The sequence below is a fragment of the Rhipicephalus microplus genome, unplaced genomic scaffold, assembly GCF_043290135.1.
Source record: "Rhipicephalus microplus isolate Deutch F79 unplaced genomic scaffold, USDA_Rmic scaffold_240, whole genome shotgun sequence".
NCBI lineage: Eukaryota > Metazoa > Arthropoda > Arachnida > Ixodida > Ixodidae > Rhipicephalus > Rhipicephalus microplus.
In genome coordinates, this window is record NW_027464811.1 from 205,089 (window position 1) to 231,204 (window position 26,116).

The window sequence follows — 26,116 nt, forward strand, 5'->3', positions numbered from 1 at the left end:
CTTCCGACTAGGACGAAAAAAAAATTATCGTCAAGCTTCGGTGATTTCAGCTCTAATAAGTTGGGAAGGGCACATTTCAATGCGGTGATATGTGAAATAATTCAAGTTATTCAAAACACTACACTTCTGACCCCGCGAAAGCGAAAAAATTCGCCAAGGTATAATATTTCCAACACGGAGAACAATATGGACCAATTCACAGAAAGTGAGATATAAACTAGGCGTTACGTCTGAATGTTCTCCTTCGCACAAAGCCAGATTAACCCCTTGAGAGTTCTCATACTATGCCACATGGTCCATGCACTCATTAAAAGCAGGACTGTTATGTGGGCCTTTCACTTTGATGTCGCTGTAGCTACTAGTATCGGGCGCAGTGTCCGCGCTGTAAATCAAAGTCTATGTAGTCTTGATACAAGTACATGTTCTTATTTAGGGATGGCTTACTGCTCTCCAATATCGTTAAACATTTTTTGTACCCCCCCCCCGCGCCTTTGTCACAGTCCCATTTGTCCTATCCACCGGGGAAGTTTTAGAGACATCCTACGGGACGGCTTTAAGCTCTTCCATAGTAGAATACTTCGAACTCTAAATCGTTACCCACTTATTCTTGACACAGCTTTGTCATTTTTGTCGCGACACCTTACAGCTCTCACATAGCGATGATGATGATGTTGGAAAATAGTTGTTTTCAGAAATTAAGTACAGGGAAAGTGGGGAAGCGGTCCTTAAGGGGCCGCCCCTTACACACACTATTTGGGCACCTCCTTGGTTGGGCACCCCTTTATTACGACATCCCATTGGCGTCGGGCGCGGCCAGGACATGCTCAACCAAGGTCCATTGTGCTGTTAGGTCAGAGCAGCCTAGCAGGGCTGCCTCCCAGTTCTCCCAGGAGGTTGGGGTATAGGAGTCAAGTTTGGGGATTCTCGGCGCGTATACACCGTGTTGAAAATTTCACTGGAATAATCGTCGCAGTGCGAGCACTTCCCCGTGCAAGTGGCGTTGACGTGTTTCAGGATTGACGGGCACAATAGAGTTTTTGTCAACATCGTGCTCTAAGTCGTCCAACATTTCTTCTGAACACAGCAATAATAGTGTAATCTCCTGAAAATCCAGACACCTATACACTTGCCACGGAAAACATTAAGTTGTTGCCCGCATTCATGTGTTCTTGATAACTGTGGACCACACTGGACGCTGAAACACAAGACATATGTTGGACTATTGGCGACATTTTATATCGAGAAAACATCCCTGTGCATGGAAATTGAGAGCGAATAACAATAAGGAAATTTATTATCTGCGTTTGCATATTTTAATTACCTGGTGCGTGTGGAAACTGCTACTCCTGTAAGACTACTGATGTAAAAGTTAACACACTCCATGCTTTCTTTTCATTTTGGCAAGAAATAGTAGGCTCAATCTTTGTCAGTAGCTACGAGGACGCCAGTTTGTTAATGAAGGCCGCCTTCCGTGCGTCCGTTCCGTTTTCCTGCCTCGTTCGCAACACTTCCACAGCGAGAACACACAAGCTGGGGGTGCGCAGCTTTTCGCCAGCTCGGAAGTGCCTCTGTACACATGTTCCAAATGATACTTCACGGCGTTCTATCCGGCCTGCGTGCCTTTCAGGAAGACGCTGCTTGTAGGCTTTGTTTTGTCAATCGGCGATGAAACTAGAAGAGAGATAGAGAGAGAAGGCAGAGAGGAGGGAAGGTAAGCCAATGGAACAGCCGGTTCGTCACCGGATGAAATGCAGCAGGAAAGCCACTGACGTCCGCTCTGAACATTTCCCACGACTCCAGATAGAAATGGCTCAAGTAAACAGTGTAGACACGATCGAGCTGTTTCCTTGTGATTGCCGCTGAAGGATCATGCGACACAAGTTTTCTTTGTTTGTTTTGCACCGACCGCAGTTTTCTTGTGAAGAACGAAACTGCGATGCAGACTTTAGTGTCTTGTACTCTTTGAGGTTGAAAGCATACACGATTCATGAGCCGGAAATAAGTAAGGAAATCTTGATGTGACTCAGACGCATGTTGAGAATACACTACAGACTTTCATACCCCAACGGCGATTAAGTCTTCGACACATTATGATGGTAGCCCTGATTGCCTGAATGACCTCATAGGGTGTTCGATATGTCGTGTTAGCAGAGTTGCTCAGAATGGATTGGATATATAGTTAAATGCTTGTGCAATGACCTTGTTGCATGGAAATTATGGTGATTCCAGTTTCCAAAATCATTTGTTCAATGCTGATTTTGAGTCACCTCTCCTGTAAATTTTACCAGGAGCCCTGAAAAAAATGTTTAATAAGCACTACCCTGTCGGCATCAAAAACATTAGTTCGCGTCGAGACAGGAGGCGCTATTCGGAATGACTTCGTAGTCAAGCTATACTGCAGCGACACTCGTTACTCTGTATACGTTTAGCGAGTTGAAATATGATAATTATCATGTACTTGTCAAATCGCTGAAAGGCCTGTTTTTTCCGTATTGTTTACTCAGTTCACCTAATGGCAGCGACGGGACCAGCACTGCCTAACTCGTGCTCACTCTCATTCGAAAAGCGTTTTACATTTATGATATTGTTTAATAATACCTTTATATGGACATTAACGTGCCAAAACCACGACAGCCACGCTGTAGTAAAGGGCTCCGGAGGTTCCGGCCGACCGAAATTCTTTAACCTGCACCAGCATATGAGTACGCAAGCCTCTATAGCGTTTCGACTCTATCGAAATTCGACCGAGGCTGCCGAGATGGTTCCTCAGACCTTTGGTTCAGTAGCCGAGACCCTTGACCATTCTGCCACCGTGGTGGATATCATTATACAAAATAACAGCACTTAGGGTGACAGTGCGGAATTCGCTGAGGTAGCAGAAAAGGCTTGAACGCACTTGTCGAGACATCACGGCTGTTCCACGGCTGTCACATGCATCGAGTAATTAAAAACGATTGTTCAGATATCAAGAGAGGCAGCATGACAATAGTATGCCACCCAATTAAACGCTGATTGTATCGTGCCTCCGAGTGCTGTAGTTCTCCACAGCCGGTTTTCAGCTTGAAGCTGATCGGAGTGAGTAATACCACGGCCGCATACTTTCACTTCACAAGGATGCCTGCTACCGCAGACGTCAAGCCGCAGAAGAAAAGAACACGCACTGGCATTCCCAGCCATGTCTTGACACAATAAGAGCCCCAAAGGTTTTCTTCATACTACGGGAAGAATAGAGAATGAGATCATTACGAACGCACTCACGCAATAATCCAGGGTGTATTTCACAGACTTCGATAAGCCGGGCATACAGCGCGCATCAGATTCAAGCCTGAGCGAGACGTTTTCCTCTTGGCAAGTGCCTCTGTCTTCTTTGTCTAGTTGTTGAAACTGCGTTATATTGAAAGGCGATTTCTTTTCTCTTGTTCCCGATAGGTCACCTTGACAGTACAGCACCTCGACTTAACGTTAACTTGAAATGTGACCGCCTGCTCAAGAGAACTGTTCAACACTTACATATGTAATTCTGAACTGTTCATTCACTACGTGCCTACCATTGCTACGGTTCGTTGCGGTACTGGGCGTCGAGGAGTATATGCTTTATTATGATGTCAAATATGGCAAAATATTTAGGAAAAAATCACTGAAAGAGCATTGTACCCTACAAAAGCGGGGTATAGCATAGTAATGGGTTCGAAGTAACGAGTTAAAAGCAGCAATGTAATTGATTTAATGTAAATTGTTGCTTTAACAATTTGAGGAGAGGGAAAGTCTGAGAATGGTCGGTTATTCCGCATTGGGTGAGCGTTAAGGAACTCCTAGTTGAGTGCTGATAAAATCATTTGGAACATCCCGACTATTCAGACTTCAGTTCTGGCACAAAAACGTTGTTATTGTTGTTGTTGTTGTTGTCGTTGTTGCTATTGTTGTTGTTGTTGTTGTTGTTGTTGCTGTTATTGTTGTTGTTGTTGTTGTTGTTGTGTGTGTGTGTGTGTGTGTGTGTGTGTGTGTGTGTGTGTGTGTGTGTGTGTGTTTGTGTGTGTGTGTGTGTGTGTGTGTGTGTGTGTGTGTGTGTGTGTGTGTGTGTGTGTGTGTGTGTGTGTGTGTGTGTGTGTGTGTGTGTGTGTGTGTGTGTGTGTGTGTGTGTGTGTGTGTGTGTGTGTGTGTGTGTGTGTGTGTGTGTGTGTGTGTGTGTGTGTGTGTGTGTGTGTGTGTGTGTGTGTGTGTGTGTGTGTGTGTGTGTGTGTGTGTGTGTGTGTGTGTGTGTGTGTGAATGAAAGGGTGGGGGTGGGTGGGTGGGTGGGTGCGTGCGTGTTTCTTATTGAAAGGGCGTCTCCTGCTCCGTCTTGTCTGTTCGGTCGTTTTGTGATATATTTATAGCACCTTTTACATCGAGGTGGGGAGAAAGGATAATGAAGTGTAATGTAACGATGCAAACGTAGAAAATTGCACGCATACGTGTTAATTCTTTCTTTTCCCTTTTTTATTTCTGTGGTAACATGCTGCACAACCTAGAAGAGAAGGCGAAATTCGCCAGTCCCGCTCCAACGAATCTATGCATTGCAACTTCTTTTCCTTTGCATCGACTTCCTGATCGTGTGTTTTAGAAATTAACTCAATTACGTGCGTAAACGTGACTCCATCGGCAGCTCCAAATACAAAAACAAAGCAACCAAGGAGAACGACATGCAGAAAGATTGGTGATGCATTTTTCGAAGAGAGGGTCATTTGCATTCACGCGAGCGTGAACATCCAAGACGGAGATCTTGCGTTGCAAAACGGTGAAAGTGTAGTGTCTTATCGGAAGGTATAGATAATTTATATATAAGTGGGCGTGCGTACCGAACAGTCCTTTCTGACATTTAACGATGCCGTGTCTTCCCCGATCACCAGATGCTATATGGCGTCGTGAATGCGTTCTTCATTATCACGCCCCGTGAGACGTTAATCAGCAATTACAGTGCGTAGGATACCGCTGTGACGAAACAGGCTGCCGCACCATTGGACGGCGTTCCGCCCAGTCTTTGCGCATGTATGAGTTATACCCACGGAACGACAGTTTACCTAGACCCTAAGCGCTCCACGAAAATGTTGCGCGGTTGCTTCTTAATTATCTCTCTCTGCTGCGGTAGCTAAATGGAAGCGCCTCTGGCTAAGCTATCGTCACGAGTGCTTTGTATATGGCGATATATTCTTCGAATATTTTGCAACAAAAGTGGCAGAAGGCTTCGTAAGGCAGAGTGACAGCAGTTCATTATGCTAATAAATTTGAAATAGCCCCCTTTGTAATGAGCTAATTGTAGCCTCAGTTTTGACAAAACAGGCATCAGACAAAAAAAAGAACTTATTAAACATCCACTATGTCAAGGCAAAGCTTATTAAAAATTGGGGGACGCTTATTTGAAAATTGGCGCCTTTAAGAGTTGAAAGCGATAGCGATCTCCTGTCCCAAGTGCGTGCTCCAAGCACTTGGTGCATGGAATCTCTTCGAACTTTCTGTGCCCCCAATACGTGGCTTTAGGGGAATAGGCACAGTAACGTGTGAGCCTTGTGTGATTGGTGACTGGCTTTAAACTACGAAATCGTCATAGTAATAGCAAGATCTGATAAGTGATGACAATGTACGCTTGTACCACGCATTGTTTCGCCTATATGTCATGCTGTATGGTGAAGGATGTACACAGGTTTCGTGTGTTTGTAAAGCATGAAAGTTACTTTCACTGCATTTGCAAACAGCAGCCTGCCATGAGTTGAGCCGTTCAACTCAGGACTACAAGTAGAGTTTCGCATTCATCCATTTACAAGCAGAGGAGGTTGTTTTCGCCGTAATCATTAGCAAATGCGTGGCTGTATGTTATAACACCCACTTGCTACGCAAACAACCCGAGTTCCATCCCCACTCAAACGCAGATTTTTGTTATTTATTTTATTTTAATCTTTATTGATTTTTAGTGACGCACAACATTACGCTTTACGCTGACAACATACAACTCCCACTCCGACGCTGCAATTTCTGCAAAACGAACTCTTTAACGCGTATATACTTGCTTAGGATACAGTAATGCAGCGTTTGCTTTAAAACTGTATGAACACACGATAACAAAGTTCGAACCAACAGCTGTAGTGAAGATAAGAACATGGATTGTGTCAAGTACTTATGGGACACTAGAGCATCTGCGCTCACAACTCCTTGTATTTAGAGTGCTCGCGTTTTGTCACCAACAGTTGCAGTGCGACTTTATCGTTCGAGGTGTGTGTACAAACGCTGACACGAAAGGAAATAATACTGCGCTACCATCTAAAGGTCACTTTTTCCCTCTTTCTCTCTTTTCGTTGTTGCTCCTTACACGAAATGAATTACTTTCATGGGGTTGTGTTGGATAGAAGAAGAGAGATGTGCATATCAAAAGAGATTCAAGTTTATAGCTTTGAGGAATCATTCACCGAAAGCAAGCAAAATCAGGTGCTTGTTTATTTGTTCTAGGAAAAAACTGTATTTTGCTTAATACGCAGAAAATCGTCGAGTACAGGTACTGCTTCAATGGTCAACACCTAAAGGTATATAGGGATGTTAACCAGGGCCGTGCCCGGTAGGCTACTTTGAACGGGGAAAGGGGGATTTGAAGGGAAAGGAAAGGTATAAAGGATGAGAGAAATGCCTCAGTTGTTGCCACCATCGTAACAAAACCGAAGTCGAAATGATGGCGCAAATGCTCGGGCAGGAACAAAGAACACAGGAAGTGGAACACAGTAAGCGGAACACAAAAAGCTTGTGCGGTGTCCTCCGTCAATGTCCTCGATTTTCTGAATCGATCTTCAATCACGTATCAACTAACCTAGCAGCAAACGCTACTAAGACGTAACAAAATTTCCGCGCGAAGTCGTAGCATTGTGTTAAGAACACTGGTTTTGCGCTGTCTAGAATCATATGCAACAGGCCGTGCAATCGATGTGCGAATCGCCCTATACATCGCCTCTTCCCACCATCCCCGACAATCCTCTGAAATTCGCCCGCAATGACATGAATTTTTATCGCTGGTCCTCACGTATTGTTTAAAACGGAAATTGTACGCAGTTTCACCCGAAAAAAGCATCGCGTGACTCGCGGCCCGTTCCGTTTGCATAGCCGCAAAGCAACAAAAGAAAGTGAATTGTTTCTTACCGCCGTGCTACAGAGGGCAGAAACACCTGAGCGTCGCTTATAAGCGGCACGCGGCAATAGAGCGGAGAGACATCTGCTAACGCCGTGTGTTCACTATACGAACACACCGCGCGCGCCTTCGATCGCTTCCGGGCGTTCTTCTAACCGGCTGAACTCTGCGCTCGCCGGTCGTGTCGGAGGGCGTTGACACGCACCCAAGGGAACCGCCCTCACTCGGCGAAGAAGAACCAACCTCGCGTTGCGTGCCACGGCTGAGCAGACACGCAGCGACTGCTTTGTGCGATGAGCGTTTATATACACACATATATATCTACCTATGCGCATGCCATAGAGATAATCTGTCTGGCGCAACAGCGAAGAGGAAGGAGGGTCTGCCGATCGCTCCGACTTTCGCTTTCGGAAGTCAGTGACCCGTCCAGCGTCGATTTCGCCAAGTTCAGCGAACTGATGAGCCACGACGGCGTTGGCCCGCTTGGCTGGGCCTCCTTGCCCTTCGTCGGGCGTTTGTCTCGCTCCGCAGGCAATTTGCGGCCGCACTCGGAGAAAGCCTAGCAGCGTGCGGGAATTCGATAACAGCCCGCTCTTTGGGAACGTCGGTATTGGCCTCGAGGACATACCGTTGCGCCACCTACGTGATTACGTCACTCGTAGGATGCCGGGTTGGCTTCGTCTGCTAGAACACCACATTTCCTGCGCTTTTGCTGTGGACACCGAGCGTTCTTCTCTTTGTTTTGAACCTTAGTGCTTAATGAAACGAAGACCTGATAATACGGGCAAGCAAACTACCAATCGGTGCCCCCAGTGGCACTTTCGTGTCTAATACGCATCGTAAAATCGCGACTAAGTACCGGTGCAGCCACGGGAGACGATGCGAGTGGTATCGCGAATTGATACCACTCGCATCGTGAGACGTCAAAACGATCGCAGCGCTGACCTCTATAGTGAAGGCCCTGGCGGCCAATACTTCAATGGCGCTTTATTACAGGTTGGCAGACCTGTACGCTCCACTTGCAGGATGTTCATGTTTACTATACGATCATGATGAATTATGAAGTCATTGCCATGACATGTGCAACTGGAGCGATTGAATATGATTACGCATTTTCGCATCCCCACTTTCCCCAGTACGGCCAAGTGAAGACCTGCGACGGTATAGCCGATGCTGATGGAGTTCGCGAATGTACATTCGTTCATTTTCCAAATTCTGCAGAATACAAACAAGGACACGTGGCTGGATGCACGCTCACCTTCGTTCTTGCGCGTTTATAGACACGTTCGAGATGCTATATTGAAACGAGCTTGTTGTGTTAATGTCGCAGTGGCAATCAATCGATCAATCAATCACACAGAAGTCATACGTAGGGGCTAATGTTGACTTACGGAAAACAAGAGTTAGTGGAATTTTACTGGTATAAATGCTTTGTCACACAGCCGGATATGATATATGATCGCGTACCGAGATGAATAGCTCTTCTGTGTACTTTTCTGCAGTTCCAACTGGATGTTGCATACCCCTCAGGTACACAAAAAAACAACATAAAATGAATGGCTATGTTTAGAATAGCGTAGACGAAGTTGTCCCTCTTCGATCACGGCATAATGGGCTATAAATTTAGTACCGTCGCAAAGCCAGCATCCAGTAATTTCGAAATACCGAGAAAGCAGCCCAGGAAAGAAACAAGACTGACGCAATCGCTCAAACCACACAAGCGATTAAGTAAAGTCGTATAGTCTTCGGGACGATGAGCCAATCTCTCACCATTAATTCTCTCTGAAGGAAGATGACAATTGAGAGACTATAGGCGAAGAAAGTTCCAAACGTCGGAGCTTTCCTTCCTCGTACGTTCTTATCTAGATCTTCTCTCTTTCTTCACTAACGCGAGCCTCGTTTCAATCTAGGAATGATTGCGCGAGTCGTCAGCTGTCGCAATGAGAGAGATGTGAGTGCAGAAAAAAAAACTTTTCGGTGACAATTTACATTCAGACGCGCATGGCGACGCAAACGAAGGCACGTTTAACGCCTACTACACTGAAAGAAAAGGGGCAGTAATAAACTGACCACAGTTAAAAACGCATATAAACGCACGTGAGAAGTTTGGTCAACGCTTCTCTTCTCGATTCTAAATTTTGTGAGCAAAAGCAAAATTGAGTGCTGTGACATGAGCGAAAGCCATTGACAAGGGTGAAGGAATTTCTGGCTAAGTCTTGCAACTCAGTGCGTAATTAAAAACAAGAAAGACAGAATAAAGGCTCACGAGCAGCTTTTTCGTCAGCACAAATTTTCCCCCTTTTATCAATTCTTCATGACTTTTCTATTTTCCCCCATGGTTTATGGAAAACTGTTTTCCCGTACGCTTTTATCGCACAAGCGCGATAGTGACGATTTAGTCGACGCCTCTCTCGTAAAATGCCGGATCTCCGCCAACGCATTTACGAAAGCGTCTTTCCCCGTGGTTTGGGATTTTCTGATACAGCTGATCAGGGAACTCCGGCAAACTTGCTGATTTTGTGAATGGCATCCCGGGGTCCGGCCTGTAAGCTTGGTAGGAAACAGAACAATCGCTGTTGCAATGTAAGAAAGAAAAAAGCCCTCTATAATCGTTAGCTGCAGGCTGCGCATTATACTATAAGGAATGCGTTACGAAATGTTATGGACGGTGTTTGGTGGTGGTGGTGACGATATCGCTGCAGGTGGCGCTTAACTTAGCCGACCGGGTCGGCGTTCTTTCGGCTATCCCGCTTTGAAAGATATGTGGTCGGGCAGCGCAAAACGCGCTGTGGTTGAGTGAGTTTGCGATCGCAATAACGACCGATGGGAAGAAGTGGTCAACGATAGTTTGGGCATGTATAAAAAGGCAGCGTGCGCCAAATGAGCATGAACATCAGCTTGCGGCCGGAAAAAGAGTGGGAGGGGCCGTGCGCCTCTATTCACCTGAGGAGGGGGGGGGGGCGCACAAAGTTGGCTTCATCCATTGACTTAGTTAGGAGGGGGGTGCAGTGACAAACCTTCGCACCCCCCCCCCTCAAGGTGCTAGCCTTTTGCGGAAGTGCAATCTCCTCCACCCCTCACCTCAAAATTCGTCCAGAAGGGACCTTTCATAGAATAAATAACAAAAACAGGTGTTCTTGCAGGCCTCCAACAAGTGCCGGTCCCCCTCCTTTCCATCGGTAAAAAAAAATTCTTGGCTACGGGTCTGGGTCCCCCACGATCATATCGTGGTTTTGACACATTATAATCCACATAATAATATCAAGTGTGCCTTTTTAGGAGAGATTCAATGAACTACGTTTGTTTTTTCTGTTTGTTTTGTTATGCATGCGCTTCATGAATAAGCACAACAGCAGCATAAAGTGAAAGGTGAAGATGTGGTTAGTTTTCAGCGCTGGGTTACTTCGTGGCTTCACACGTCATCGCATCTAAACCTCGGTATGTAAATGTGTACAAACAAGTTTCGAGAAACACACACGCTTTACGTAAAGGAGAGATTTCAGATTTATAGGCCGATAACAATGCCACGCAGTGTTCGTGGTAAAGCAGCATTCACCTGGGGCACCAACTGCAACTGCAGTGTACTTACGTATGTGTGGCTGCTGGTATACGGTAAAATAGTGCAGCAATTCGAGCACCCTAGGTGTATTACGGATCCCCCCCCCCCCGCAATCTTTTTAACGTACAATTTTTTACCGATACATGCATTTGCATTAGTTTATGATGGCCATTATTTTTCCAAAGCTTATTTTACTTTTTAAAAGCTCGTGTTGGTAGTCAGAGTTGTTTTTAGCGTTCTTAGAAACCAATATTCGGCTTTTATCGACATAAGCCTTGTTGATAGTAATAGAAGGCAGCCTCATGTTACACTCTTCTCGAGGCAACAAGAAAAGAACAAATGCTATTCGCTGTCGGCAACTCGGCAACTGGCTTGGAGAACGTGCATTGACCGCTTGTGGTTTGTTTGGGTTTTCATCATATATTCTGAGTCATCGGTAACTTCAGAAAGTTCTGGTGAATCCTGTTAACGTATGAAAGATAAATATACTGTAAGTACAGGCAGTACAGTATGGTACAACACGCGTGGTAACACTAAATAGTATAGTTACGGTATCTTTCATATTGATATAGCACAGTGTCCGAGATTCGTGATGAGAGCGAAGGTTCTTGAGCTATTCTTCGTGATGTCTGACCGAGGTGCTGCAGTGGTCAACTTGAGAGAAACCTGGCGTTCACTACTCTTTTCATTAGTTGTGCCATCACAAGTCTCGTTAACTAGAAACATGCATCGAGCTCACGGCCTTCAGGATCAGTGGTCGAAAATTATAACAACTGCTACACTGCGGCGCACACGTGCGAAAAAAGACTTGTGATTGATGAGAGCACGTCAACTTTCCCCGACTCTGTAAGGCCCATTTTTCGTCGTGCTTGTTACAAACCCTCACTGACGTCTTTCAAGAAACAGCAACAGCCACCAGAGAGGTCGATTGCTGCTGATGCTCACATCCCAAGTAAAATGTTGTTTGAAAACGAAATACGGACTGACTAAAATGGCTTAAGCGATACGGTTTGAGCGGAGCGAGGAGGTTACTGAACATGTTTTCGTGAAGGTCAAATTGCGATGCCCTCCCATTAGCAGCAACACAGACACACATAGATCAGTCTTACGATACGCGCGCTTCGTATAAACTCTTCGCGCATAGAAACAAAACTTGATAAGACGGATCGCAGTTCATCAGTCACGGAGACACTTCGAATGTGGGCGCCGAATATACAGAAGGCGGCCTAGTCCAGCGGGTGGAGTCGCGTGAAGCGTGAAGTGTCTGCTTTAATATGTATGGTAATGGCAGGTTACTCACACTTTGTAGTTAAGTGATTCATTAGACTAGTTAGCATATCAGTTGAATTAAATCGAACGGCGTTTGGGAGTTGACTAAGTAGAGTGGGCCTGCACTCCGTGCACCTGTCGTGTTTACTTCGTCCTTAACTAGGCGCACAACTGTTGTGTTTACTTCGTCCTTAACTAGGCGCTGCTGGGTTCCGTTTCAAAGATTCGTTATTAATACTACCATGCTTGAATAAAAATGTGAAAGATATTGAATATAAAGATCAGTTTGAATAGCGACTTTAGGCGTGTTAACGAGGAAAGGGGAGGGGATAGCGTCACACCTCCAGCACACTAAAGGCCCGCCAATCAAAGAAGTAAAAACGAGGTGCACATACTTCGCTACCGCTTTCACCGAACTGAGTTCAGAACAACAACAAAAAAAAAAGAACAATATGAAAGTCTGCTGTCTTCGGTCCGATTTTGATTTTTATTGTTTCTTAAATGTTTGGACTGTAATATGAAATTTAACATTACACTGTGTAAATTCCAGTCACAAGTCCCGTCTTATGTAAGCCCGTTTTCTTGACAAAAAAGAACGAATAAATGACGTTCTCAAACATTTCAATACGGCAAACCAAGAGCGCACGGGAGTAATAGGAGTCTTTCTCTGTAACACACTCTGTCCTCACAAGTTGATAGCAGCGTTGGTGGGAGTCATCCTTCTAGCTTTCATAACAAGATAAACACAGCGGAAACCGCGGCACACGCTCAACGCAGGGACACGATGACGGTGCAAGGCTCGGAGACTTAAACGGCGACGCATTGACAGGGTGTTAAGCATTGGCGGGACAGGCGAGGCAGCCTGTCATCTATAGGCGCCCGGTAAAGCAAGCATCGCGCGACCAAAGAGCCCGATCACGGAGGGTTGACAGGGTCGGCAAGTGCGTCGCAGGAATTAGACAGGTTGTCACGAGCTTGACGCTACTTATTGATTTAATTTCCGCCCACCTAGAGACAACAGCATGCAGTGACGCTGATCTCCGCGTGTCTCGAGCCTTTTCGTTCTTCGCAGGCATCCTGTTCCCGTGTTGATGCTATTAGCAGCACGAGAAATTAAATAATTGAAGGGATGGATGATAGAGCCTAAAATATATAGGTATATGATAAGGTTGTTGGAGGCGGGTAAAAGAATAGTTCTGGTTCGTTTTTTGCCTACTGTAGTTAATTGAATAATTTTATTTTAATGATGAATATTACAGAAACGGTCTTTCTTGCATTTATCATCATTGTAAGGCAGCTGCCACGACCAAAATTACAAAACTATAATGAATTTGAAGTGGTTGTGTGAGTTAATATGAGCAGAAAGAAATCTTGTATTATCAGTTACAGTATTTCTGCTTCGGTAATGTTTTACTATTTACGTCCTCTATTTAGAACAACACCAAGGACGCCTGAATCCTGTTCACAAGATTTATTGTCGTCGTAGTTGGATCTATACATAATGAAATTAATGGGCGGGAATCACGACCAAGCACTTGTCGAAAACAGAGAACATGCCGCGCAGAGGCTCACACTACACGCTATATATGTCCATGCCTTAATTACACTCTTTTGAAACTTATTTGGTATAATCAACTGTTTGCACCAGAGCGTTTAGCCTTCGCATTCACCAACCATGCAGGTGAGAGATTAAACGTTTGAATGACCGCTCAAAGTGCTCATGATTGGTCCTTCAGTCAAAGCGTTTCCGCAAATCACATTGCATATACACGAGACACGCGGCCTTCTCCACTTTAGAATGTGGGACGCCAATTGTCCGTCGTCCATGGCCAGCCAACCGCGGAAGGATCTGGCCAAAGTCTCTCGGTCATCCTTAACCTCCCGCCTCAGGCCTCATCACCAGATGGCGCTCAATCCTTGACACACGCCAATCGGGATTGCCTCTGCAGGCTGCACTGTTCTCTCTTCTGTAGCGCACGCGTTCATTATTAGCTCATTATGTGCTGCAGCGCCCTCTACTAAGCGCACGTTACATACATATGCGTGTATAAAGAGGAGGACCTTCTTCCGCAACGCGGTGCGGCGCGTGCTCACCAAAACTCACTTCGAAATGAAGCGTTGAGCGACGGCCGCTTCATGCAATTTGATACGGGCCTGCCCCGTCGATTAACGATCGCATAATGCACGCGCTCCCTAACCCGAAGCGCCGTACGCATTCTCAATGAACCCGCGCTCACTTGGATTCTTCACCGCGCCGCGGACGGATTCGCTGGTTAGGTGCGCTTATCTCGGGCATATACGGATGCCTGACTGTAACTTGACATCTCGCCGGGAGGTGAAATCGTACGGCCGTGTGCCCCGGCACCATTCGTGACAACGTTCGCACGGAGGTCCTTCTCGATTTACGATTATCTCGGGCAGCGATGAAGGCGTGCGATATATACCTGAAGCAGCCGCGGTGGCAGTCGCGGTATATGCACTAAGCAGTTTTGTGGAGTAACTGCGCAGTTACTCCTGAAAAGGGCTCTTTGCTCCTTCTAAAGACGGAATGTGCGCAAAATATTGCCCACGGTCCAGCGAGGAGGGCCACTTTTCTCCTTGTGGAGCAAAGCGCCCGTTTTTTGGAGGAACTGCAGGAATGTTTGCGCCGTGTGCAAACGACCTGTCGGTTCCTACACAGGCTTGTTTTCTTTCAGATGGTGCCGTAGTATGGTGCGTTGTAGTGGTTAGGGTACGCACATACTGACTGAGACCATGGTCGTAAGTTTGAATCCCGTGTGTTAGCTGCAAATTTTTCTGAATATATTTCTGAATGTGATGCTTGCAGATCGATTGCAGATCCAATGCTAACACGCACTTCGAAAGGCTAGTTAAGCCAACCAAAAACCAGATTTTTCTTTTGGTAACTGTTGCTCCTTTCACGAGCAACCGCGAGAGTGTGGTTGCTCTTTCACAGGTACTCCCAAAATGGAGCAATGGGTGTGGCAAGTTAGTTGCTCCTCTAAAAGAGCAACCTCGATACTCCTTTTCCTTCTTCTTTCTTAGAGCGGCGCGATTATAGAAATCGCAACCATATATATAGCTGCGATTTCGCCAATCACGCCGCTTGTACAGTATGCACCGGTATATACCATCTTTCGTATTACTTTTATTGCCTGCAGCGCACGAATTAATTATTACACTTGAGCGCATGCTGATATAATAATCGAGTGCTTGACTGCCGCAAAATTGTATTGACGCAGTCATTGGTCTCCCCGGTATACCATGTCACGTAGAGAGCGAGGCTATTCAGCTAGTTAATAGTGTCTTTTTTATGAGCGAACGATGACGAGCCGCGCAGTGCGATGCAAGCAAGGCTAAATTACGGCGTTATATGCGGATTTTCATTTCACTGCTAATGGATTCGGAGGAAAGAAGACGTGATCGACATGTGGGTCACCACCTGTCTCAAAAGTTCGTTCACCTAAGAAAAATGTGTGGGTCGAATGTCGAGCAAGAGTATTTATTCGGCCCGTCATGTTGGCTGTACTGTAACAAATAATTAAGATGACGCTTTGTTGGTCGAGATTGAGTACGTTCATAATTGAACTTAAGGCGCGGAAATAAGCGCTAACGCAAGGGAGCACACGGGACAGAGCACCACTTAAAATTGATATATTTGTAGAAACAGATTGACATATAAGTATATCAGTCAGCGCGTGCATGTGTGCGTATTTCCGCTATTCAATGAGTTAATAATGGTGCTCTGGTCCTTGTGCACCTCTTGTGTTTGCATCTATTTTCGCATCTCAAATTCAATTAGCAAAGAAAAAAAATATGTCGTCCGTTTCTTTGGATAAGCATCTGTTGACTACTGCGTACCGATTGAGCTTGATTGAGTCTGTAGTGTTCTGACACTAGAACTGCCTTTGTCGCAGACATGAGCGTTTGTTGCGTAACGTTGACGCATAAAACTGCATGCACCGTCGAAGTCATTTGCTAGTTATAGCTCCGTCGATGCATTCCTTAACCGAAGACGGATCATTAAAATGGAAGTGACTTTTTCTGGTCTGTTCTTCAGTGCCACTGAGATTACAGTACCGGTTTCTCGAGTGACTCAGCCTCGTTGTGGATTAATTGTATGCACAAGGGTAAAAAAAAGAAGCAATGAAATGCTCATTCAGAGTGTGATTCACTATTGAATACCACGCATTTTTATGTAAATGCACTTAAGTGGGCTACTTATTCTTATATGACGTTGAATATATTTAGATTGTCGTTTTCAAGAAGCCACATCTCTCAATACCTCACGCGTCGTTCATGCGATAAGAGTGTCTAATTAAGCAAAGTATAAAAAAGGCATGTAGGCCCAGTTGTCTCCGCTGCGTCACGTTGGCAAGTGCCGGGACTCATTATTTTTGCGCCTATCATCATGTACGCAGTATTTGATAATAGGCACAAAAACAATAGTCACAAGCGACCGTACTGGCTCATTTGAATGGGGCTTCTTGACCAAAGCGTCCCAAGGCTTCGAGTTTGGGGTTATTCAAAACACCCAAAGGAACATACAAGGGCTTGTGGTCGAATATTCGCAGTTCACACTGCCATAAGAATTCGTGGGATGATGACCCCCTTCCCTTCCCTATGTATGTCACCGGTATCACGGGCATTTCAATGCTTGTTGTCAACTTTAGCTAGTAAAATTGTTCTTTGCGAAGTTTTAGAGCGGTTACCACAGCGGCAGGTCATACGTTCACATTATATTGATGTGGTTGGAGCACAATAATTTTTCCTCTAAAAAGACTTGGTGTCTTTTTGTAGTAAACGTCAGCTACAATCTTTTGTAGAGAAAATTACAGCAACACTCTATGGCAAACTTAAATGAGATTTAGTATGAACACACAGATGGGGGAGAAGTAGAGATGGCGAGAGAGACGACCCAATCCTGCATCTTGCCTCACTAGTGACGTGACTGTCGACTGCTATGATACAACAACTCATCTAGATGTCAGTTGCCATGTTATTTCTGAAGATATACTGCATTGTTTGGAAGTTGTAACGATGGATTTTCCCCAAAGCCTTCGCCAGAGCTTAACTTTGTGTCGGCAGGTTCAGTCAAGTGCGGACACACGTGGATAGGCGCTGGTACATGTGGCGTTCCGTGAAGGGGTGTACATTGAATAGAGCTACACAAACGAAATCGCAAAAAGAACCAGATAAAATTCGCAAAGACAATAAAGTCATCTGGTAACTCGCACAACTCCGATGAAACACCTGTCGTGGGCGTCAACCTTACTTTGCGCGCTTGAGCATTACAGTAAGCAGCATGCTGCACCAGTAACAACTTCAAAAGAAGGACCTACTCATTGGGGACTAGTTGAAACTTGTGATGGCTGATGGAGTCAATCGGCGTATGTACGTAACCAACCGATGTAAACTTGCACATAACACAATATCGCCATGCTCTCGAATCGAACAGCCTTGGATATTTTAAGTCGCGAATCATAGGGAACTGCGGCAGCCGACAGTGAGGACAAGGTGACATTTAGCCCCGTAGTCTCGGCTCTTCTCGAGGAGCAAGACTTTACTGCGAACGCGAAAGCTAGACACTTTCATCCATACAAGAAAGGCATCCCCTTGGAGAGATGTCGGATCGGCACGTGCCGCGCTCGATGCCGTTCGCCGCATCGCTCCTCTAGCGCTTCTTCACCGAGAACGCGGCCCGGTGGGGGAGCGTAGCGCACACTGCCAAGTCCCGCCGGCGCGCTTATCGAAGCCGTCCGCACCCTCCCCGCCTGCTCTCGCGCCACAGGCATCCTTCTTCTGCTGCGCTGCTCGCTGCTTCTGTCGCCGCCGAAGCTGCGCTAACCTTAACCCTGAAGAGTCGCTTTCTCTCCTTTCTGCTGCGGGATAACGGCCCGCAGTCATGGATGCGGAGAAGGGCTGAGAGAGAGAGGTGAGCGCACAACCGGCAAAAACCTCCTCTCCGCATCGTCTTGGCGGTGTGACGCTGGTGGCGGCGGCACCGGTCAGGTACGCCACTCTGTCGCTTACGCGAGCGTGCCACTCTCGCTCTCTTTTTTCGTACGTCTCCAGCTCGCACTCTCATCCGCTTGCCTTCGCTGCTTGCGTGCGTAGTGCCCTTCTTCTCCTCACCAGCGACTGTGTTGCGCGCACACACCGAACTCTCCTCGCCTCTTTCCTTCCGGCCCTCCAGTCTTTCCGGCTGGAAAGACCCCTTTCACGGCAGCAGCAGCAGCAGCAGCAGCCACACGTTAAACAACACCGAGCCGCACCGGCGAACCAGGCCCAGTCTGACGAGAACAGCAGACGCGGACGGGTGGTGTTAGCCTTGCACACCTGGATGCTTCATTGCCGACCACGACGGTAGCCGGTGGTTAAGAGAGTGACCAGTCGTCGTCCAGCCGACACTTGCTCCGACGACCGAGTTTCTCCCCCGAGCATCCCTGCGCCTTCCGGAGGACCTCGCCGCTCATCATCCCTGTTCCTCCTCGATCCGCGCGCCTGTGGTGTTCGCGCGGAATCGGACCACGGTTTCACCTGACTCCGCTGTTTGTGACCGTAGTAGAGGATCGCCACTAGGCGAGAGACTTGTTCTTCACTTGACACCGAAACGCGGCAACTGCCAAGATGTACCTCAGGTGTAAGTACACATTTTTGTTTTCTGCCCTCTTTGGTCCATTCTCCTTTGATTTTTTCCTCTGACTTGTTTCATGTCTACATTTCTGTTGTGTTTTCCTGTCTGCCGTTTTCTTTTCAGTCGAGCTATTTCTAAGTTTCTGTTTTTTGTTTTGACACCTTAGCGTTAGTGGCAGCTTAAATAAATGAACTCTCATTGATGAAATTATAATAATTAGGTGAATCCACACGCACTGCAGAGGCTAGGATGGTCCCTGATGCCAACTCATGGCTGCTCACTTTTTTTTCACTGATAGAATTCCTACTCTAGTAACACGGCAACAGTACCTCCTACATATGCAATCGTGCATGAGCTCGAACACCAACCATAAATTAATTTTTTTGAATTACTTTTTTTCTATACCTGCTAGCGTACAGCCTTCGCACACGGCACAGACCTCGAGGAATCGGCCGTGACGCCAGCGAGGTTCAGTATCAGATGGCACATTTCAGATCATCGCCTTAGCCATTTCGATCGCTTTCTTGACGTTCCATGCACGTGCTAGACTCAGCGCGGTTCTTGATCTGCATAGTAGCGAGATTTTACTCTTTGTTTGCTCGTTCTGCGAGGTATGATTGCTATACATAGATATGTAACCCTTTGCAACCTTTCGCAGCGCGATGAAGCCTTTATCGTGGGCAAGGTAAGGTGCCTTCAGCCCAGCTTTAACAGGCGGCATTGCAACGACAAAAAAGTATATATATAATGAAAGAAAAGAAAAAACAGAAAGCCTCGAAAGAAATGTATTTGCAGCTTCGTTTCACCTGTTACGCTTCTCAATGACGTCTACCGGGCCTACCTGGTCAGCCGAGCCATAGTACTTTTCTTGTTCATTTACCCCCATCCATCGCTTGTTCTTGCACAATCAGATAAGGCGCCGAACGTAAAAGCTCCCAGCCAATGAAGATTCGCGTGGCTTGGATTTATATAAAGCTCCCTGCCAATGAAGATTCGCGTGGCTTGGATTTATATTTGTTTGTCCACGTGGAATGCGGAGACGTCGTAAAGAGATCACGGATGTGCTCGGTTTCATTGGTCGCAGTTAACGCCATTCACTACAGACTCGTACCATTCGCGAACCTCGTCGCGATTGTCTCCTCGTTGACCTCTTTTTAAAATTTATTCTTCTTCCTGGATGTACGATCGGGAATTCGCTTCTTCTTGAGCCTGTGCCAATATTTGGAATCGTATCGATGAGCTGTAGCGTAGCGTCGCTGGCGCGATTAACACCGATACGTGGAGATGGCGCTTGCTGTTACGTCCACCAAAGATTTCGTCGCGTAATTTTTGTTTTACAAATCGTGCGCTTTACAGCTCCAAAAGTGGAACACAGTATCAAAGTGAGTATAGTCTTCTCGTGGGAACATTGTTCACTTGCGAAAGCCTCACAGTGTCCTGCCGGTGGTACTGGCATTCCTTGTAACGGTAAGCTCAAATCACTGAAATTGAGTCAATATTGTAACTTTTGTGCAGTCAGTGACAACTGTTAGTGACTTTTAACTTAATAAGTTCTATTGTATTTACGGTTCTTTCCGAACGCTAGTTGTATCTCGCTAGGAAAATTATGTAACTAATGATCCTGTCCGTGACAACGTAGTGATGCTTTGTTGCACAGCGCGCTGTTGATGCAGCGAAGCCCTCTTTACAAAAGAAGTGTGCATGGCGTATTTTGTTGAAAGTGTTGCACTATTTTATGGATAAACGTTACACTCCGTTAATAAATGTCCGTGTACAGCTGTAGTTTTAGCGTGGGTGGAAATGTACCTGTCATGCCAAAGCAGTCGCCGAGAGCGGTCAGAGTGCAACGCAAAGAGAGGAGGTGTGGTTTACGTAAGTCACCGAATGCTTTCGTCCCAGAAACCGAATTACACTCGCCTGAACCATTGCAAGGCTGCTTACACTGAAATGATTCGGTCATACAGCTTTGTCTCAAGTATCACGGAAAAATGATTAAACTCATAACTGCCGTGTTAATTCAACGCGTATGTCATGTACTCGGAGAGGATAACCTAATTCATTCGTGTACAGTATTTAGAAGCGTGTGCATTTAGTTATTTCCTCGTCAATTTCTAAAGCGTCTGCAGTAAGATACGTTTGTTACCTCGCTTGCATTTTTTCGGCGTTTTTCGCGACTGATAAGGCAAAGCTTAGCAGAAAATTCTCGCACAACCGGTACAAAAAAAAAACACGAAGAAATAAATTCAGATATGCAGCCAGGTCTTTAACTAACTCCTCCAACACCAAACCTAACAGAACTAAACATGCGTACACCTTTACAAAAACATTGTTACCGCTTGTAGCAGTGACCTTACAATCATCCAGGAAAACGTCTTCGCAATTACACGCATACACAAGGCGTCAAAACTCTCGATTGTGACGTCTGTCCTGCGTTTCAATCAATTTTTTTCCTCGTTTCAAAGCAGAAGTTTTTTTTTTCTTTCTCCTCGGTTCGCCGCTATTCGCAGTAACGTTCCGACGATCGCGGCCGTCTTCCACAGGGGCGCCAGGACGACGGCGTATCTTTTCTTTCTTTCTTCCTTCTTTTAGTTCTGGCGGCCAAGGTCCGCTCTCCTAACCTTCAATTCTGCTTCTTTTAACGGCACCGCCGCAGTGCTGATCCGCTCGTAAGGCCACCCTCAAACGCAGTATATATATATAGTATACAACGCTCCGACCGAACATTCCCGGCGACGATCAAACGCACTTAGTAACCAGCTCGGTCATATATGCTGGCTGCAGAAGCAACAGAAGCCCGTCTCATTGCCAGTCGGATGGGGGGGCCTGTCGCGCTGAATTCATAACAAGCGGAGCGCGCCGCCGGTGCGTTTATTTACTTTTCTTTCTCTATTCGCCGTTCCTTCTTCTCGCTCTCACTCGCCGTGTTCAGTCTCTTCGGTCGTCCTCCTTTATATCAAAAGCCGAGTGCGTGACACCGATGGTGAAGGCTGTGATGGTGGCGGGACTTTACAGAACTATGCAATGCGGTTAGCGCACCTTTATTTTATTTATTTATTTATTTTTACGACAGAACTCGTAGTGAATGTGTGCTGGCTGAATCATGCTTCGTATAGTGCGGCCTAAAAGAACCCTCGCCAATGTCGCCGAAGACGACCCACCTTCTGCTTGTCTCGGAATCGAATGCCATAGCTTCAGTGAAATGCCACTGAAGCATCGGTTCCCAAACTGTCGTCAAGTCATTCAGTTAACCCCTTGATACTTGTAGATTTCCGTTGTAAAATTACCTCCTTTTCGTAGCGTAAATTTGACACACTGACCTAACTTTGTCATAAATTTATACTACTATTCTAGGGAAATACATATTGATACAAGTGTACCTTTTTGTTTTTTGTTTTTTGCAATTCAAGTGTGGCTCTTAACAGTGATCTTCGGTGCAGTTTGTACACACATGTTATGCGAATACTCATCATAATGAAACAGGTCACCAAAATTCAGTCCGTAGTCTCCCGCCTATGCGTGTTTCATGGGGCATGTGCTGTCTTCGGTCGTTCAATGAAAGGCAAATCAATCGATCAATCAGTCGATCAATCAACTGCTGGTTCGCACTGCACCACGTTCGAGTGTGCACACCGAGTATATGCCAAAGAAGGTTACATTGCCAAAGCTATTCTCTCGTGACTGCTTATGCTGCAGTGGCCGGATGAATCAATTAGCTGAAACGAGTCCCGAGTTCCAAGCCGTAGCGACGCCTTCGCCTCTCGAAAAACTCAACGGAAACGTGATACGCGTTCGTATCCGGATAGCGTACGTTACACCCGTAAGCCTCAAGAGGACCAGCTGCGTTATTTTTTTCCTCGACTGGCTGTTTTTTTCTCGACTCCACGTTGTTATATGCGATACACCACGCTCTTGCACAGATTCATTTGCGGGGTATGCTGGAATGCGCGCGCGCTCACCGGGATTTACCCGTCTCGCCGGGGCAACGAAGCCGCTATACCAATGGCTGGCCGTGAGATACGGGTGTGGCTTGCGTTCGTATTCAGTCAGCTGTGTATACGCGCGCGCATGCGCAATGATTCGCATGCGAGATGCGATGAGAAAAGCCAGGAGCCTTCTACGGCGTTCAGCTGCTGCACGGGTGCTGTTGTGCATGTTGGTCTCGTACCTTTCTGAGTCGGCGAGCATAAATAGTCTGGCCTTTTCGCGTTATTTTAAACATATTTTTTTTTACATTCTCTACAGCGCAGCACTGCAGCTCTTGGATGCCAGCTTTTCTTTATTTTAGTGCTTCAGTGAAGCGACGACTGGTTGCTACATCTTGCAAGCTTGTACTCTGACGATGTAATTACGCTTGTTTTGCGTTTCGTTTTTACTCTAAGGGAACGGCAGTCACTTCGGGTTGTAGCAATAAAGTTCTTTGTCAGTCTGTTCGGGTTGTAGCTGAGTCGAGATGCTAATACGGAGTTCTGCGCAGCTGTGAAACGTGCTGTACCTACATTGCGCATTTAAAATCGTGATTCAGCATCCGGCTTGCCTCTGCGTGATTATTCAACGCGAACCTTGTCATTGCATCCTACAAACTATACTTTTATATATTTTGACAGATTGCTGTCAAAATGTTTACGTTTAAACTATACTTTGCATTTTCACCATATTTATAGCTGCGTGTGTATCGCGCTTCATATGGCGGCGAGAGAGAGCATCGATGAAAACACAACAGTGGTATAACTCTGATCCGTCAGCAGTTGCTAACTGCTCCTGTCTCTAGGTCAGGTTATCTAGGAGAGTATTTCCCTGTCAGTGGATTTACGCCCTCTTGGCAATAAAGACCTTCACTGTACTTTCGCTCATATACAATGATAACGTATACCTACAACCAAAGCGCAATGCACGTGTTTTATTTCACGCAAGGCGTCATATAAATGGGATCATTACAATCCGCGCGCCGAATACTAACGTAGCGCTTGTATTCCGACGCTGTGCCACGAAGGCGCGGCTGGCAAGTGTTGGCCGAATGACTCCATTCAGAGCCCGTATCAACGCGGCACCCGTTCTTTCGGCCGTCTTATCCGCATCATCTGCATACGCTGAAGCACGGTAGGCTCCAACGCGTACATCACCGCGCCCTGGTGGGTCACGCCCAGTGAGCAGACAGCGGTCCGACGCGGCGCCTACCTACCCGTCCGTCAACAAAGCAGGCGCCGATGACGGACAACGATACGTTGCTGCAGGCGCCGCTCCCGCTTGTGTCCGAAGAGCGGCGCACGCTCGGTGGTTGGTGGGTGTCTTGGGCCACGGGAGCTCCCACCGCCATTCTTTTCTAGGGCGTGTTTCCGGCCAGCACGGCACTTAACCTTGGCTCCTTCTGGCGGTGCCTGCAGTGGCGACCACTTGCCCGACGCGAGGTTGTTGCCGACTCTTCCGTTGGCACACATTCTGTCGAGGACGTGGATTCGGCGGTCACGGGCAGGGAGCGCCGGCGGCGCTAACGGAACTCGGAGGCCTCTCGGTCGCTCCAAAGCTTGCGCGCCTTTTCGTGCTCGTTAAAGCGGTTGGCGCGGAAGGCTTACTACGTTCGTCGCCCGTAGAACCGGGGCCTATTACAGCGCTGCGATGCAGGTAGATAGCGGTACGTCGGAATTACACTACAACGCAAAATTAAACGCGGAAGCGAAGTCTAGTTTTATGCCGCTTTGTGTCGCGCGGCTTAGTAAAGGAAGCTCGAGTAGCGCGACATCTTCTCATAACGCTCTTTGTTTATCTCGCAGACGGGGACAGAGACATTATTGTGTCCTGCCTCACGAAACATTGTTCAAAAGCAAAAAAACGGGAATTAGGGAACCATAAGGAAACTAGTCGGCACTGTTGCTGTGCCCTGTACTTCCATGCTTTCTCCGTTCGCGGCTCCCGCTGAGCTGGCGGCTGCTAGTCTCGGAGCTCACAAAGCTGCATGGAGGTGGTTTCTTGCACCGTTACATGCTGGTACTGAACGACGGGGCCGCATATCTTCGCTAGCTGCACCCCCGAGCGTTTTTTCCCATCAGTTGGTCCGTTCCTGATAGCATTGTGCACTCAGACGATACAAGAAAAGAATGTAAGCCTTTTCTCCCTCCATCCTTTTGTCGTCTCTCAGCGGGTGGTGGTCGTGGGTTCGCTTGCTTCAGCGACAGAGCTCGGTCAAAACAGGCCTCTTTTCTTTTGCCCTTTCCGTTCCTGCATGTAGCGGTGCCCGAGCGTCACTCGCTGCTTTAGTGAATGCCGTCTTTTTTTCGTATTTGTTCGAGCATGCTTTCTTCAACGGCATACAAAACCTTGGATGCACGTGCATGCCCACGGGTGGTAGGCAGTGGCTGAACTCGTCCCGCTTTTTTTTTCTTGTTCTTTTTCTTTTTCACTTTAGTCAACGCAGAAGCCGACGTCATAGCGGGGTTCAATTGTGGACTTTTTTTGTAGTTTTTCCTTCAAAAATACAATAATATAATAAAATTCACGGCAGTATTTCTTCTTTCTATTGCCAACGCCAACTAAGATCTTGCGCCAAGTCTAGCAAGAGGCTGCAGAAGCATCGCGTGTCTGTCCATAAGGACGCCGCCATCTTGACAAGCTAAGTCAACAACAACAAAAGACGAATAACTGAGATATGTAAACAGAATGGTAGAAGACGCTCGAACACACACACACGTGCGGGCCGCAAGTACTCAAGTGGTTCGCGCCCACCTTCATGTTTAGCGATTGCTAATGACGAGAAGCTGTTGTCCACCGCATCTCCCACTGGCATGCCATCTTTTGCGACTGTGCGTGTTGTTTTTGCGTGTATGCGCGTGCTCTAACAGCTGCTGCATGCCTACGCTGCTGCACTTAGGGACACATTCGTGTCCCCAGGCGAGAGAGCGTGGTGACTGGCCAGGCGCCATCCGCGCGGCGGCGACAAGGTCGTGCCAACCGGGAGAGTGCTCGAAGCGGGAATGGCCAGCAGCTCGACGGAGAAGCTTTCGCTTTCGGTGTTTGTTGAGGAGGAACGATTGCGCGACTGTCCCGCTCTTTGACGGCCTCTGACGCTGCACAGCTCTCGCCGTATACGAGTGGAATCGGGGGGATGAGTGCGATTTGGCTGAATCCGGTGTTTGCGTGACTCGCTGATGCAAGAGCGGTATAATTGGGTATAGCCAGGTTCAAATGAGCAGTGGCCCCGGACAAAGCGTTCGGTGCGTGCGTTGCTTTTTCGGTCTTCACCTCTCCGCGCAGTGCATTCTAATTGTCAGTAAGAATTGACTAGAGACCGTCGTCATACGTTTGCATGGGGATACGCAGTGTATGGTAAGTTATCTCATAGATAAACTCGTACTCGAACCTAGAATGAAATGTCATCGAAACTGTAGCGTTGGTTACAAAATAAACCGTGCTTTTACAGTTTTGTAGCAATACTTCTAGCAATGTCGTCAACACTGACGAGATTTATGCGTTCCCAATTCGATTGAGGTCTTTGAGGTTATTGCATCTCCAAAC

At 46.8% G+C, this 26,116-nt stretch overlaps 1 protein-coding gene across 1 annotated transcript in view; it reads left to right on the forward strand.

Annotated features, from left to right (window-relative positions):
• Positions 1–23,245, forward strand: part of LOC142792746 (uncharacterized) — a 142,833-nt gene extending 119,588 nt beyond the window's left edge. The window contains exon 4 of the mRNA XM_075885676.1: positions 18,170–23,245. Coding sequence (XP_075741791.1) covers positions 18,170–18,343 — 174 coding nt within the window. The 3' untranslated portion in view covers positions 18,344–23,245. The remainder of the gene's footprint in view (positions 1–18,169) is intronic.
• Positions 23,246–26,116: the final 2,871 nt, after the last annotated feature.